The sequence below is a fragment of the Bactrocera neohumeralis genome, chromosome 5 (genome assembly GCF_024586455.1).
Source record: "Bactrocera neohumeralis isolate Rockhampton chromosome 5, APGP_CSIRO_Bneo_wtdbg2-racon-allhic-juicebox.fasta_v2, whole genome shotgun sequence".
NCBI lineage: Eukaryota > Metazoa > Arthropoda > Insecta > Diptera > Tephritidae > Bactrocera > Bactrocera neohumeralis.
Window position 1 is genome coordinate 36,339,131 of NC_065922.1, and position 17,704 is coordinate 36,356,834.

At 31.9% G+C, this 17,704-nt stretch overlaps 1 protein-coding gene across 4 annotated transcripts; it reads right to left on the bottom strand.

Annotated features, from left to right (window-relative positions):
- Positions 1 to 1,431: 1,431 nt before the first annotated feature.
- Positions 1,432 to 17,407, bottom strand: LOC126759922 (ubiquitin-conjugating enzyme E2 H). 4 transcript variants are annotated; one of them, XM_050475117.1, is made up of 2 exons: positions 17,210 to 17,407; positions 1,432 to 3,606 (listed from the first exon to the last, which is right to left on the bottom strand). In XM_050475117.1, exon 2 carries the CDS (start codon positions 3,249 to 3,251, stop codon positions 2,700 to 2,702), a length of 552 nt encoding a protein of 183 aa, XP_050331074.1. In that variant the 5' UTR covers positions 3,252 to 3,606; positions 17,210 to 17,407; the 3' UTR covers positions 1,432 to 2,699. The 4 variants fall into 4 exon arrangements, with proteins under 4 accessions (XP_050331074.1, XP_050331073.1, XP_050331075.1 ...); XM_050475116.1 differs by having other exon boundaries at positions 17,049 to 17,407; XM_050475118.1 differs by lacking the exon at positions 17,210 to 17,407 and adding an exon at positions 14,634 to 14,680.
- Between the last annotated feature and the right edge of the window lie 297 nt (positions 17,408 to 17,704).

Below are 17,704 nucleotides of genomic sequence, written 5' to 3' on the forward strand. Positions count from 1 at the left end.
GGAAAAAATAAATTTGGTATTAAAATAAATTTCAAAAATATAAAATAATTAAAATTTCAAAAAATAAAAAATTTGAAGTGAAACATTACTAAAAACTTTAAAATTTCAAAAATATAAAATCCGGCAGCAGTTTTGAAAAAAAGAATATTCCAAAAATGTTTGTTTCGTTGTTGGGTGGGCGTGGCTTCGTATATGTGGCATGAGAATTTAAACGTTTTTCGACAAAAATTAATTAAAAAATTAAAAAAAAAACTGAAAAAGAATTTATTTTTAAAGAAAATTACGAACTTTTATAATTGTTTTTGCGTTAATGTTTTAACGAAAAATGGAAATCAATGGAAATGGATGTTGTTTGACAAAAATAATAAGAAATAAATAATAAAAAAAAAAATTAAAATAAATGTATTAAATTATAAAATAAAATAAAAAAACAAATTCAAACAAACAACTAAAAACAACAAATTAAAAAAAAAAAAACAATTTAAAAAAAAAACAAATTCAAAAAAATTATAAAAATTAACGGAATATTTTTTTTTTGTAAAATATCATATTTTAACGAAAATAGAAAAAATTAATGAAAATTGTAAGCACATTAAAAATTAGCGAAAAAAAAATTTCGATATTTTGAAAGTTATTTACAAATGACCAGTTTTTATTCAAAGCTTAGTTCGCGTATTTAGAAGTTACATTTCAAATTTTTAAAAGCCAATTTAACAAATGAAATTATTCTTACAAACATTCAGTGCCAGTTTAAATGATTGCCAATTGTGCTAAAATTGCACAAAATTTAACAAATTAGTGAAAATATGGCAAAATTTTTTGAAATTATCAAAAGTATTAAAAAATAAAATAAGCAAAACTCAATACCTCAAACAAATATACCTCACTATAGCAAGCTCTTTACCTATTACTACAGCAATAAAGAAAATTTTATCCATTGCATCTTTTAGGCGCTATAGTATGAATTTTCATATGCGATAACATTTTTAGAGAAAGACGTAATTAATATTTTTACAGTTTTTCCAATTGTAAGCATACTTTTTGGAGTCTAGCGGTTAGTTGTTGTATGTTTTTAGCAATTTTTTCAATTAAGTTTAGACATTTTTTAGTTTATCTTTAGTAAGAAAAATTCAAAATTATAAAATTATTCTGCGCAAGTCGAAGAAAACATGTGAAAATCGTGCCGAAAGGTTTTAAGAGCATATTTGTAGCAGTACGAGTTTTTCCTTCTCTTAATACGATTTAGAATTTTCGAACCAGACTTGAAAAATATTATTAAATATTTAATATTTAGTGCTCTAACCAAACAATTTAAATATAAACGAGCGTGAGCGTTTAAGAGCTTAATTTGTTTTTGCTAGTATATCAAGCTGCAACCTAGTGCTTGTTAAAGACATCCTCAGCATTTCGCAAAAAATAACACAAAAGAAATATTTTTAATTTTGTTTAATTGTTTTTTAATCTATTTCGAAAGACTTAGAATAATTGTATGCATCTGTTTGGTTTTATTTATATTTTCTCTTCTTGATTGTTGTTGTTGCATTTTGCCAACACATACCAAATCAAATATGCAAGAGTATACTAATTAGATTACAAAAACAAAAATTAAAAAAAAGCAAAACAAATTAAAAAATCATTAATATGAATGTTTTGAATGGCGACTTACGAGTTACAAAAAGGATCAGAGCTTAAAATTATAAAATTTGCCAATATTCCAAATGTGCTTAAATTTACAACAATTGAATCGAATTCAAATTTGACATAAAACATAGATTTCCGTTTGTGTGCGCGATGTGATGATTGTTATATGTATGCATGTAGCTGTAGATGTTGGTTTTGTTGTTGTTGCCTTTGCTGCTAGTTTTCCTTGTTTTTATTGGTTTTGTTGATATTTTGCGTTGTTGGTGCTGTCGCTGCTCGCGACTGTGAGCTGCATGTCTTTCAGCAGCAATCGTTAGCAGTTGTTTTTATTGTTGTTCATTGCAGTTATGTGTTTTTGTTGGCCAGAGCAAGGATCATGCGCTGCATCGTTGGTGGTGTGGCTCCACTTGGGAGCGACGTTATACAGTTAAATTGAATTCTGACATTTCGCAGCTGGTATTATTGTTGTTGTTGTAGCCACACGCTGCCCACTAACTGGCAGGCAGGCACTTAGCCATTCGGCTTGACATTGACATTGGCCTTGTTTTTGCTGGCACAACTCGTGCCTGGCTGGCTTGAGTGTGTTTGTGTGTGTGTGTGTGACAATGTCAAAGTTTCGGAATTCTGCACGTTGCTTGTGTTTTTGTTCTTGTTGTTGTTGCTATGCAGCGCTTCAAGCTGCCTGTGCCTGGCGCGTGGCACCCGTGCTCCATTATTGTTTATATGTATGTGTATGCACGCACACAAATACACATGAATATCTCGTTTAACGGTTTTCGGTTTTCAAATTTGTTATATTTCCTCTTCATAATTCATTATATATGTACGTATGTATGTATATTTTGTGTTCTTTTCACTTGCTTCATTTATTTTAGTTGCTAGGTAGGATTGTAGTATGCACGTATGTATGTGTGTGTGTTTGTTTTAAGTTTACGTAGTATGCGTGTGAGCGTGTATATGTATTTGTATCGTTTTTTTGCTTTTTTGTTATATTTTTGTATTTGTTTTTATTTAAATGTAATTCAAATTCATATAATTAGCTTAACCATAAACCGATATTATAACTCCATATCACGGGCCTCGTCTTCACTATAATCCGACATGCTCGATTCGCTGTCGCTGCTCTCTCGCTCCTGTTGCGCCGCACGCAACGCCTCCTCGGTGGCATAGCGTTGCACATAGTCGGCCACTTTGCGATGATACTCCTCCGGTTCGTGCAAGTACAACGCCGCTGCATCACGATTCAGCGGATCAACCGGATTCGGATATGTCAGCAATTGTGGTAGAAATGATTCGAATATATTCGAGAGATCATATAGTGCGGTCCAAGCCTGATTGATCACGTCCAGGCACACAGTGCCGGATGATTCGTCGATATTCGGATGGTAGATTTTATTCACGAACCCTATACTTGGCGATTTGAATGGGTAATTGTCGGGCAGGTAGACGCGCACCTTCCATACGCCACCCTCATAGGGTGTGCCATGTGGTCCGAAAAATTTCACATGAAACTCATTTAGGCCGCCCAAAATGGTCACTTCGTGCTTGGATTCAATTAGCTTGATGACATCATTGTCCATGCGTCGCTTACCAGCGCTGGGTGAGGACATTTTACAACAACTTTATTGTGCTTCCACGTCACCGTCTACACCAAATGCACCAAATGTCAAGGTCGCCTTCGCCAGAAGCGCTTCAGTTGATTTCTGCAGCCAAGTAGTGTGCGCTGGGAAAGTCGTTGTGGCGCGTCAGTTGTCGTCTATGACTTCGGCTTGTGAGTGACAGCTCGGAAATATTTATTTAACTGTATGTACCGCTGCCGCTCCAGCTGAAAATGAGAAATCGGTGCAATGGGTGGGTGGACAAGACAAAGCAACAACAGCTACAGCAACCGATTTCTCAGCACGTGCCTCAGATAAGCCCTGCCGTTGTAGTGGTTTTAGTTTGCTGATTTTTGTTGTTGAAATGCTGCAATGAAACAAATGAAGAAATGTTGACTTATTGAAGCAAAAAACCAAATGCTAAGCGTATGTCAAGAGAAATTTCGAAAATATTGAAACAAATATACAGTGAGGAAGCGAAAGGAGTCATGTGGGAAAATGTAATTTCGTATAGAGAAAGGGTGTATTAAGGATGAGTGTTTTGTGAGCTAATTGCGCCCAAGAATATAATAAATATAAGGAACGGCGGAATGTGGGAACAGTGTTGTTTTCATAGTCTGAGCCGAGAGCATGGAACTTCAAATACTTTAAAAAGAGAGACTTCTTAGTGATAGTTACGCATCCAACACAATGTTATGGTAAAATACTTTATACAATGATGACTAAAATATTTTACAATAAAATACTTTTTTTAGGTTAAAAATAAATTTTGAGGTTAGAAAAGTTTATACATTTTTTTTTGAGGTTAAAAAATGAATTTTGAGTCCAGAAAAGTTTGTAATTTTTTTTTGGTTAATACATAAGTTTTTAGGTTAGAAAAAATTTACATTTTTTTTTCAGGTTAATAAATAAAGTCATCACATCAATATAAGATTCAGAATAAAAATTAATAAAAATTAATTAATAACAAATTTCACAAGGAATGCCATATAAGGTCTGTTAAGCAATTGCATTGGAATTCGTAAATTGCAACTCTGAACTCTGAATGAGACCATCGCATTTTGCCCAAGACCTAACTAGACTAGGTGATATGCCGCTATACATTTTATTGACGTCATCAATCGGTAGCAAAAAAATCGAATTTCTACAAGCTACGCGACAATTTCGTTCAACGTTCTAAACAACGTTTACAATTCTCATCCAATTTATGAATATCGAATATGTTCATATGACTTAAAAATTTTACTTAAAAGGTTGGAGTTTGTTAAGAATAGAAAATTGCTGGTAAATGTCGAAAAATTGGCCAAGCAAAAAATCGGAGCATTCATCAGCTTCGAATCGTTTTTCGGTTATATTCACTTGCAAATCAGAAGAAACTCGTTTTTTGTGAATACACGTTTCATTAAATAATGATAAAACCAAAAATTATAATAAAAAAAGTTTACAAAATTTAAAGTACTTCAATAAACGGAGTCGATGTCCAGCAGGGCCTTCGATAAAAGGAGTCTGGCATTGAGGAAGATTTTTCAGTTTAAAATTATCTCATTACTGTAGATAAATACAGAATACATACTAGTAAAATTTTTGATTTTTGGCAAAATGACGTCTTCTAAAAAAAGTTTACTGCGAATAGCCTAAAAACTCGAAATTATTATCAAAATTTGATACCTTCCATCATCAGCCGATAAATATATCTATGAATTTGGTGTGAAAATATCAAATCTATCAGTCTAGTTTCGAGAAACTTTCCTCATCGACTTTGAAAACATATTTTCAAAATTCAAAATATTTTCGGAGTTATAAGTATATCAATGATGGCATCCAAACTGGTTTTCTAAGCTGTCTTTTTCAAAGCGATACCCACGAATTCTCAAGTTTACTGGACCGATTTACCCGACATTTCAGAGTGTCTTCTTCATAAACTTGTCTATGTCTGGACCATATTCCCATATTGAAATTTTTACTATTTTTAAAAAATTCGAAACAGTCAAAAATGTGGTACAAATCTTTATCAGGCAGTCGCATTTGATATGTTTTCTTTTTGGCAGAAGGACTCTGTATATAATTAGTTAATAAAATAAAAAAATATTTTTTTTAATTATGTATTGATTATTCCTCGAACAAAAAAAGGGTGTATATAAATTAGGGTGGGACAAAAACGTTTGTTTCTTCTTTCGTTTGGTATTTAAAAAAAAAGGTTGATAGACACCTTTAAGTAAGACTCTCATACTTAGTCTTCTCAAAAAGTTAGGAGCGAGATATGACTTTTTCTATCTGATAATAAGGAAGAAATAAAAAACAGTTGGGCGGAGGACTTTCCCATTACAATTAAGAGCTCATATTATAGCCTTTGTTAGAGGTGTCTATCAACCAATTTTCCAAAATACCAACGAAAAATAAACATTCGTTTTTTTTACCCCTCCTAATGTATGTGTAGGATGGATTTTTATTATTCCAAAGATAAATATTTTACAAAGATTTTGCGAAAATTTCGAATTCATTTTCATTTCCGGCAGGCGATTGAATAAAAGGTGCTTCTGCGTTGATAGCAGAACTTCTTAAAAGACCGAATGAAGTAAAAAGAAAGAGTACGTGTTTTAATTCAGAACATAAAGTAGGTAATGCACTAAAAAAAAAGATTGGAAATTTTTACAAAAAAAATTCAAATTTTTTCGTTTTTTTAAAGCTGTAATTTAAAAAAAAAAACTTAAAACTAATATATTTCGAAAAACTGAAAAACAGCCGATTTCGAAACCGCGAATTCAAGAGAAACGCGTTTCAAGTGACCAGGAGGGCGCAACTTTTGAAGAATGCATCTCCAAAACTGTAACTCGCAACAACTTCAGCATTTAGGAAAGTATTTTAGAGATGTTATAGAACTAAAAAAAAAAAATAATGACGAAAATCGATTTTTTGAAGCTGCGAAACCCATGTAACCGCTTAAAGTATGCTTTACAACACCACTCTACCACAAACTAATGTGTTTCTGCATTTAAATATTGTAAAAATATTTAAAATATTTCGAAAAATCATAGAAATTGTCTTACATTAAAAAAAAATTGAATCTCAAATAAAATATAAACATTAAACTTTTCAGCCGCATGTTGCACGAAATACTAAATATGTATATACACACACCAACACTTGCACAGGCGCACGCTAAGCATTCGAAAATGGGGTCAAAAGCAAATGAGGACAGCAACAACAACTGCAGCAACGTTGTTACAACGAGGCCAAATCTGCAGCATTCAAATTGTATGTAAAATGCCAGCGCATGGCTCTTGATAGATTTATGTACATACACATGTACATATATAAGAGTGTGTGTGTGCATTTGCATGCATGTTAAACGAAAATAAAAAATGCCTGCAAAAACACACCAATACATACAAACAGCAGATTGACTTTGCAAAGCCACGCAGCTGCAATTATAAGTCAACTGCGAATCGGTTGAAAGGAAGAGAGCTAAAAATAAAATTTAAAGCATATTTATAGGCTGCGAAGCTTGTTGGACGAAGCAAATAAGTTTTTTGTAAACAAAAAGTATTCTTAAAAATGTTTATGTAATAAAATATTATAATAAAAAAAGAATTATTATAACAACTTCGTGCATTTTTGTGCCGTAAACGCAGAAAATAAGGAGAATACGTGAAATTATATAAAAAAAAAGTATAAGAAAAAATATTTTTAGAATTGAAAATTATTTTTCTTCTACAACACATTTAAAATATTTTCTTTGGAGAACATAAATAAATGGCGCCTTAATTATAAAATTCTTGCATACATGATTTCTGCGGAAAATTACGCGCCTAAATTTAATGGCCGACAAAGAAAATTTAGTTTTTCGAGTACATATCATCACCTAAAATGCTAAATAACGTAACATCACATTTTACAAGTTGACAGGCGGAGGAAAAACGATATAATAGAAACCACTCATATTGAAACAAAATTTGAGTTTTGGTTATGAAAAAATATTGGTTATATATTGGTTATAAAATGGTTATATATTGGTTATAAAATGGTTATATATTGGTTACAAAATAGTTATGCATGTCATATGATGTAGTAAATCGTAAGCAATAAAAACTCAATTTCGAGTTTTTTTTGATGATACCTCGTTTTTCATTTCAGGTGATGATATGTATTAGGGTGCTTCAAAACAATTTTTGAATTTTTTTTTCAACTCTTACCCCCGCAAATGTTAGTGGCGGGCTTGAGGGAGAATTTTTTGTTTGTCAATTACTAACATTTGAGGGGGTAAGAGTTGGAAAAAAAATTCAAAAATTTTTTTGAAGCACCCTAATATGTATGCATGAGTGTTTTCACAATATAAAATCAAACCGTTATGGTTACAGTAAATATATTGTTGGCGATGTCGTTGTTGACCAACGTGAATCACGAGGTGACACCGTGTCTAAGAATATCGCAATGCAAATGAGTAACTAAAAAAGTTGTATGAAAAAAGCAAAATGAAAGCGAAGAAATATAAATTTACATAAATATGTAAACATAACCTGAAAGATAGCGAAACCGATAGCAATCAGAGGGAGAACAAATGAACTGATAAGCACTTACATACTTTTTTTTTAAATATTAAATATAGTAATTATTCTATTACTTTATATATAATTACATTTACTTATAAATTTTATATGTAAATTTAACTAAGACTAAACCTATAATGAATTTAGAATTTTAATTTGACGTATTTTTTGTTTAGAAGTTGTCTAATTGAGCTTTTTCGAAATTTCTGATCGATCTCCATATTGATGACCATCTTCATCTTATGGAATCCTCAATAAAGAAACATAAAACTTTTTAGTGAAATTCATTTGTCTTTTTAAGGCTGCTTTTTGAGAGAAGAGGTTGTCGAACCTTAAATCAGCTGATATTATATCCGCTTTTTTGCTCTTTATTTAATGCTTTATAAAAAGTGTTACAGTTTAGTTCAAATATGCGCCGTTTCGTTCGATAATCTGTTTCCATCTAGACGGCAACTTCATAATACCCCCCTCTAGCGGATTTGCCTTTAACGAAGGAAAACTCTAAAGGCTTACGGTGATTCTGTTATATCAAAAACACAAGCCTACAAGTGGTACAAAGCCTTCATAGACAATCGAGAGGTTGCGTTTTCCGATCCCGCATTCGTGGAGAGCTTTATAATTGCCGATGAGACATGAGCAAGTCCAGAATCAACAGAATAGAACCCGTTTTCAGTCGATCGAAGAGATAAAACGAAATTCGCTAAAGGATCTGAAAGCCATCACAAAAAGTGCTTATAAAAAGTGTTTCGAGGACTGGAAAAATCGTTGGCATAAGTCTATTACATCTGGTGGGGATTACTTTGAGGGCGACAAAATCAATATTGATGAATAATTAAATAATTTGCGTTTTATTTACGATTTCCGGCTACTTTTTTCTACAATGTGTTCTTTAAAGAGTTATATCCAATTGTGATTTTCAAAAAATCAATTTTTTTTTTGTATATAATCTACATTGAAGTACATACTATATATTTTAGATTATTATCTGAAAATTTTTCTCACCGTCAGACACCTTTTTCGAAGGTCCTTCTGAAGATCGGACACAGCTTCAAGGGAATCAAAAATTTTTCAAAATGAATCAACTATTATTAAAGCACATTAAATTCTGTATTTGATACTGATTCGACAAAAAAAGCTGTGATATTATTTACATGTGTGAGAGTGTCTCTTCTGTGGCACAAATTTTGGATGGCGGGTTATGCCCCACAGTGCTTATTCAGAAATTACGAAATTGCTCTATTGTTGCATTGCTATTTTATTTATATTTATAGTAATGATTAGATGACCAGTTATATGAGAGGCATTTTCGTGGAATACATTTCTAAATAATAAAGCAAACAAAGAAGTTTTAACTCATCAACATTTCCTTTTGTTGTTGCTGCGTTTTTTACATAAAGAAATGCGCAGTTAAAAAGATTAAGCAAATAACACTCATGACTGTAATATGTATGATTGAGCTGCTAAGCGCTTATATAATGAATCACGATAACTTTAGATTGGCAACGTGTTCGTGTGTGTATATTTGATATTATCATACTGCTGATGTATAATTGTTAAAAAACAACAATGGTAAGTTGATAATTAGTATAATAGGCGCTTACTACGCTACGCATAAATTGCATATGTCTATTAGGGTGGGTAAAAAAATACGAATGATTTTTGTTTCGCTTAGTATTCTAAAAAATTGGTTGGCAGCCACCTCTAAGGAAGGCTTTCTAAGTATGTGGTTGTCAACTTCAAATAGTTGGGAGCGAGATATGACTTTTTCTAACTGATAATACGAAAAAATAGAAAACAGTTAGAGGACCTTCCCGTTACAATTAAGAGCTCTACTATAGCCTTTCTTAGAGGTGTTTTTCAACCAATTTTCAGTGTAACAACCGAAAAATAAACATGCGTTTTTTTTACTCATGTATGTATATATGTATATATACCTTGAAATGACTATTTATGCATGTGTAATAATGCGGTTAAATACTCTTCAGTATTTGAAGTAAGCAAACATTGAAAATAAACAGAAATAATATAGTATTATAGTTATTTGCAATATGAATATACATACATATGTATGTATGTAAGTATATATAATACTGTGTTACTAATAGTAAATTCATACATTTGCATATATCTGAAATGAATCTAAGCAATTTATTTCTAAGCATTTCAGAAAATCTACAATGACAAAGGCCAACCTGTTAAGAGCACTACTGTACTTGAGGAAGTTGTTGCATTTTTTGTTGGATTTTTATCCAGAATATCGAAATATAAAAATTTTTCAAATTTTTTTCTTTAGACTGAATTATCGATATTTTATATTATCGATAGACATGAATTATCGATATTTTTGTTATCGATATACAATATATCGATATACATACGAATTATCAATAACTTTTGTTATCGATCTACATGATATCAATATACATACATACATACAAATATAGACGATGACTTTATAGTGTAACAATTTTCGATATTTTTGGAAAATTAATATAAAAATCTAATCGACAGATAGACTATCAAGTTAGAAAAAATATCTAGATATTTTAAATTTGAAAAAATAACTCGATATATGTACACATATGTACATGCTATAATCGATAAATTTGTTTTAACAAAAATATCTGGGATGAGCTGATAAGCACTGTGCTCAACAGAGAAGCCACCAAAAAATTCTTTCGACTCAACTGGAAGTAAATCGATGTAACGATCATTTTTTGACATCTTACATACAATTTTCTAAACACTTTCATATTCTAAAAACTACTTGCAAGTTGAAAGCGCCTTCAATTACGCTCCTGTTGAGTTGCAGACGAAACACATTTGATAATATTTAATCAAAAACATCGTCGTTTGTCAATAAAGGTGTAGTAAATCCTCAAATTATGGAAAGAGCTACGCCAGACGCGCCGCGTTCTCAGAGTGCAACGCCACTGGGCATTCAACTTCACTGCGTGTGCATAGACACAAACACATCTAAATGGATATACATATATGCATGTGTATGTGTGTTTGTGTTTGTCTACACACTTTTACGAATAACAAAGTATTTACTTGCCTGCGGAGGCACTGTTCCGACAGCGTAGTGGGCCAAAGTGATTGAACTCACCCATTTTCTTTATAGTATTCTATAACGCACACTGCTCTGACAAGGCACAGATAAATGAAATAAAACAACAACACTACTAAATGCAAAAGGAGTAAATAAAAGTGAGCCAAAATAATAAAAGACAGAAAAGTTTAAATTCCGTACATATGTATATGCACAGGCGTACAAACATATGGTCGCTAAGCAGCTGTAGAGACTGTTTGTTGTGGAGTTAAGTGCGAAGCATTGCAAAGGAGCAACGAACAAAGAACCAATTTGGCCAACGCGCAAGGAGGAAGAGCAGACAGACAAGCACACGCAAGCGACAATTTATTATATACATACATATGTACATACATATATCGAATGTGGAATTATAGATTTGCAAAACAATTTAAAGAGCTCCATAACATGCAATAATTTCCATTATTAAATTTTTTAATATAATTTCTCAATTATTAACGATTATTGTAAATATATTGATGTGGGTGAGCACTTCATGCATTCGTAAAAGTAAATTATATATTTAATTGCAATTGCAAAATTAAATAAGGCACGTTTTATACGCTTGAATAGTCAGACGCAACAGCCCACGCGCCAGCAAAAGCTACGCCGCGAGAAAAATAAGAGATCGCACTCAGCTAACAATGCAGGGGGGAACGTAGTGCCACAAGTGTGCAACGACAGGGATGGATGTGCATAATCAGACGCTTTGATTTTAAGACGGACAGAGGCGAAGAAACACGTTATTCTGCAATTAAAACACTTTTTGTGCCATTTATATTATATTTAACTTTATCATAGAATAATTATTACACTATTATTTATTATTTTTTTATTCTAATTGCTTACTAGTTTATTGCACATACATATTTGAATCAGTTTTGTTTTTCTTCATTTAAATGTACATACATATGTATATTTTATTTATTTTTATTTTAACTGGCACTCAGCTGTTTAGTACGCTCTCATGCTGATTTGTGCTCTCTGCTTTGGTGTTTTTGTTTTATTTGATGCAATTACTATGTACGTCAGCCAGTATTGGATGTGCATAGTTTTACTAAAATAATATTAAAAAAAAGTATATTTTTTTGCTATTTTTGTATACTTTTTTTGGTTTTTTTTTACTATATTTTTAATTAGTGTCATAATAATTGTTTTGTGTTTTCGATTTAATTTTTTTGTTTAATGCAACCTACTACATAGTAACTACAAATGCCCTCCCGCTGTGTGTATATACATACATATGTATGTAGAAGTATATGTATGTATATAAAACACGAATAGCATGCATTTGATTTTACTGATTTATATACAAACAGCAAAAACAAGATAAAACCAAAGCGCATAAGCACACACTGCCTCAAAAATAATATCAGAATCAGTCGAACAGACTTTGTTTTGCCTTTGATTAGTTTGTAGGGTTGCCAGGTATAGATATGCATATGAAAATGGGGTCTGAAATTCATTCTTACAAGTATATACTATCTGATCAAATTTGACTCGGACTGATCCATTTGGAGCAGCGCGTAAATAAAGAAATTTCCTTTCATAAATTTTTTGGGGGTCTCGAACACAAGTACTTGAGTGGCACAAAGCCTTTAGTGAAACTCAACGAAAACTTGCTTCTTGCCAGTCTTCCACCTAGCTCTAATAATGACGACAACATCGATAAAGTTAAATAAACAGTGCTTGAAAAGCATCAGAGAAGATAGCAGAGGATCTCAGCATCTCTTATGGAATGGCTCAACACATTTTGGTTGTTGTTTTGGGTATGAAACGTGTCAATTCAAGACTCATACGAAAAAACCTGAACCTCTGCAAAAGCGACGTTGAGTAGTGGTTGCAAATGAGTTGACCGGCAACTTAGCTAAAGACACTACATTAATCAAACGCATCAATACCAATGACGATATTTTTTGGATTTTTGAAAGCAACATCGAAACCAAGCAACAATCTAGCTAATGGTGTTCACGAATTGAGCCGAAATCGAAAAAAACGTCAAAGTTTGGCTAAAACAAGATGAAACTAATAATTTTTTTTATTACCGTGTTATGGTTCACCGAGAATTCGTTCCTCAGGTTCAAACGATCAATAAGAAACACTACTACTTGGCCGTTTTAGGCGTCTATGTGAAACAATCTGTCGTATACACCGAATTTGTAGTAGAAAATTCATTAATTTTTACTACGATTCTGCGAGGTCACACTCTGGCATGATTACGCCTGACTTTTCGGCAATTTCGTATTCGCCAGACTTGGCTCCTTGTAAAATTTTTCTGCTTTTCAAACTGAAAAAACCGTTTCGAGTAACGCGCCATAGGTCCATTGAAGCCATTAGAAGTCAATAGCTGAAGAAACTGAAGACCATCACTGTCCAAGATTTTTTGAGATATCACTCATATTTTGCACAAGGCTTGCACTTGCTATATGCCTATATTCACTTCACAAGATCAGGCTTTTTTTTGTGAAGGTTATTCTAGCTTCATTACAACCGACGTTAACGTTTTTTCTTGTTTAAATAAACTTTTGAATATGGAAAGTAGCTTGTAAATATGTGTATATATATTTTTGCATACAATAAAATTATTTTAAAGATAGGTTGACTAAATATTAATTCTCAGAAACATGTTATCTGGGAATTATGACAAAATACTGCAAACAGCAGTAATGGTTTTTCCCAACGTATTTTCAATTATTGGCAACCCTGTACTTGGCTTAATCGCTGGGTTGGTCAACTCGTGTATTTTCCCTACTTGTGTGACTTTGTTGTTGTTCTCTTGTGTTTTTTTTTATTTGCTTTGCACTTGTGTTGATGACTTTGTGTAATTGTTTTTGTTTTTACCATTTTAGTTCTAAGTGTATTTTATTGTTTTCACTGCAGCTGCTTATGACAAAGCAATTAAAGAATGACTACAAATATAACGATGACACTGGCCTAAAATAAATATATGTATACTTATTTATAATCATAAACATTGCCTTAAAAGGGAGCAACAAATAAAATGTCAATAAATATACATACAAACGTATACAGAAGCAAGATTAGACGCTACTTATTGAGCATGGAAATAAAAAGAAATATGTATAGCATTTATGTATGTACATATGTATGCACATATGTTTCTCTATGTGTGAAATATGCATTTAAAAGCAACAATTGCAAAGATTTAAATTCGTAAACAAATAAAAACAACAAACGCATGTATCACATGAAAAGGCAAGTAGGTATGTACATCCATATATGTGTGTACATGCGTGTGAGGTAAGTGGATTGATTATCAAATTTACCTACATACATATTTACACAAATATGTGTGTATGTGTCCATATTTACGTACAAACGCACAAACAAGATATGAGACAGTTCGCTCAATCACACAATTTGGATCACTCGCTTGCACACTCGCATTTATGAAATACAAAACAAACGCAACAAAGCAAACGTCAGCAAAAACACCAATTTTCAATTTTCATAAAATCTAATTTTGAACAATTTAAAATGCTATTTTAGCAGAGATTTCGATCATATCAGTCGTATACACAATATTATTTTATATTTTTTTAATTGAATTTTTTTTTACCTTTCAACTTTTTCTTTTATTTTGCTAGCCTTAGTTCTTTGTTTTGCTTTTAGGTAGAGCACACACTTCTTTGCTGCCGAGCAGAGAGCTAAACAATTTATTTATTTATTTCTGTGGATACTTAAAATGTGAGCGCACAAACTAGACTGGATCCACTGACTCGGAATCGCACTCACCTCGACTCGGTTGCGATGCACAGCAAACACTGAACTGAACTTTGCTATGCAGCGCTGAGCAACTGAACGTTTTGTGTATGCCCAAACCTCCATATTTCTGTAATTTTGTGTGTATGAATGCATATACAAACACACACACACTCATATACATATGTATGTACATGCATTTGTACCTACAGATGTTTTCTATAGATATGTTTGACAATTTGGATGTCAGCAAATGCCCTGTAGGGAAAACTTAAGCTAAAACGAAGGTAAAGAAAAATATTGTTTACATAATAATTTTGATTTTTCAAACCACTCCGAAGTATATTTTTTCACAATAAACGACGATTTTGTTGGGAATTAACCATCCGTCAAAAATCAAAGTTTTGTTTATTCCTTCGGCGTTTACCTGTATTCACCTATAGTACTTTTTCTTGTTATTGAGATAATTTTAAAAAGAAAAATCTTCCTAACCGCCAGACAACCGTTTTTCGAAGGTCTTCCTGCAGATCGGTTACGGGATGAAAGGTCTCTAAATGTTTTCAAATGAATTCTCGATTAATAAAGTACACTAACTTCAGTAAGTGTTTTTTTTTTTATTAAATAAATTGATTCGTCAGAAAAAAATTCAAACAAAAAAAAACAAGTTTTTTCTGACCCGCAAGTGAAATTCCCTGTTGGTCCCTCTAATTTTATAATTTTAAAATACCTAACTGACAGTTTCCGGATCATAAATATTCGTTTTTTTTTTTAATTTTAATGAACAGATTTTCTTCTTCTCGATAATATGGTACATATTTACTTTTCATTTAGATGCATGAAACCAGCTAAAGTTGGAGAAGTTATACCAAAACTGATACAAAGTACCACTTTGGAGACAGTCCAGTTCCCTACAGGGAGAGTTTTATATACAATAAAGATAGGTATGTAAATATCTTTTATATACATACATATGTATGTATGTATATGCGATACCTTTGTTACTTACATACATACATGTGTATATAAAAAACAAACAAAATAGAAACAATAACAACAACAAAAGCAATTCTATACTGGAAACTGGGGAAATGACGGAAAAGCAAATAACCAAGGACAAACTTGTAAGGTAGAAGTAAGAGAAAAAAACTAAACAAAAACAAAAGTAATGGAACAGCTCGAAATGAGCACATCAGCGTACATTCATATATTCGTAAATATATATGTAACTGCATACATATGCGCCTATATAATAAAAAGGCTTCAAATTTCCCAACATAGCACCCAAAGAACAGCTGGAGGTGGGATTGGGGAAATGCCATTGCATGTGTGCGTGTGTGTATGAATGTATGTGAGCAGATGTAAACAGAAATGTTACAAGAGAAATGCGCCTGAGCATAGAACTGCAGCAGATAAACATTTGAGCAGCTGTTTTGTCAGGGTTGCCAAGGCCGAGATTTAAAAAAAATTAAAAATTTTTCGTGTGATTTTAAACTTTTATATGAAATAATATAATAATAATTGTAATTATTAGTCGCAAAAGCAAGCATAGTCGAAAATATGTTTATTTTTCCCGTAAAATCAATATATAAAGTGAATATTAAGCATAACAGAGCTATTTATTTAGGTATGCCAAAATATTTACATACATACATATGTATGTACATATAACATAAGATAAGAAAGAGATGGTAAAAACATAGAACAAGGAAAACAACCAAAAACCAACGAAGTGATTACACAGCGTAATAAACGAATCGTGCGATAATGAAATAGAAAGCAGATGATAAAAACGCAATCTAGGAAAATATAAAAACGATGAGAACAAATGATGGGAATGACCAATGTAAAGAAGGGGAACAAAGAAAATTTAAGAAAATAAATTAGATTTGTTTGTTAATAGCCTGAATCCATTAAATATATTTTAAAATTTAAATTTCGCATTTATTGGTATGCTGTTTGTGAATTATACGCATTTATCAAACCAAATGCGTAGTAGTTTGTTGAGACATTAGACCATGTTGCTTCATCAAGGTATTTGTTAAGGGCAAAGAGAAAACCAATTACGACTTTAGCAACATAAATATGCGTAGTATAATATTTGAAGCATTGCGTGGCATCGTTAATATGCCATACTCCATACACCACAAGTAAGGCGCAAATGCAATTATACATATTTCCTCATCACATAAATGTCACAACTATTTTGAGGTTAACAAGTACAAACTGTTTTTAATAATTCCTTCAGAATTTGCAGCAAATTTTTACAAGAATGCAACGAATGACTACAAATTCAATCGATAAGGGGTTAAAGTAGCAACCTTCCTTGTTTTTGTATTGCCCACCTTCAGCTATGACGTAGCAGTGATGGGCATATTCGTCGAGTGCACTCATCGGATACATAAAGTGGAAGGAGGTTGAAAACTTTGGTGGCTCTTTTGTAATACTCACTTGCACAATTTATAATTTTTGTTGAATAGCTAATTAATAACCTTCTTCTGAGCACAAAACTTGTCTTGTGAAATCACACAGGGAATTAGCACTGATTTACACATTCACCCCAATTCCTTTCATTTGTTTTTCAAGAGTCTAATTTTGGAAAATTCTAATACCTTTATTTCAAATATTTGTTTCGTAGCGTCAAAATGCACGCAAATTATTCTTTCACAAATTTTATAGCTTTTACACAGTTTTATTATCAGTTAATTATGTTGAAGTTAATAAATTTTCCATAAATTATTTAATTTCATACAATCCCAAATTCACTTGCTCATCCAACTATTTCTATACACCACCAGCTGACAATTCTGCCAATACTGATTTTTCCCACTTCTTTTTGCTCAGCAGTTTTGTCTTCCGCAGTGTTGTATGTTCTCGTATCACAGAGCATACTAAAACTAAAAAGTATTAATAATTTAAAGCAAAAAAAATATAAGAATTACTAACGTTTAATCTATAATAATGCTAAATAAATCATAAAATTATTCCTAAATTATAAAACTTAAATACTAAAATTAATAACTCGTCGGCAAATAATATTTATTAATTTTTGACTTGAATTTTTTTAAAATCAATTATGTAATATGGCAACGCACAAATTTCCAAAT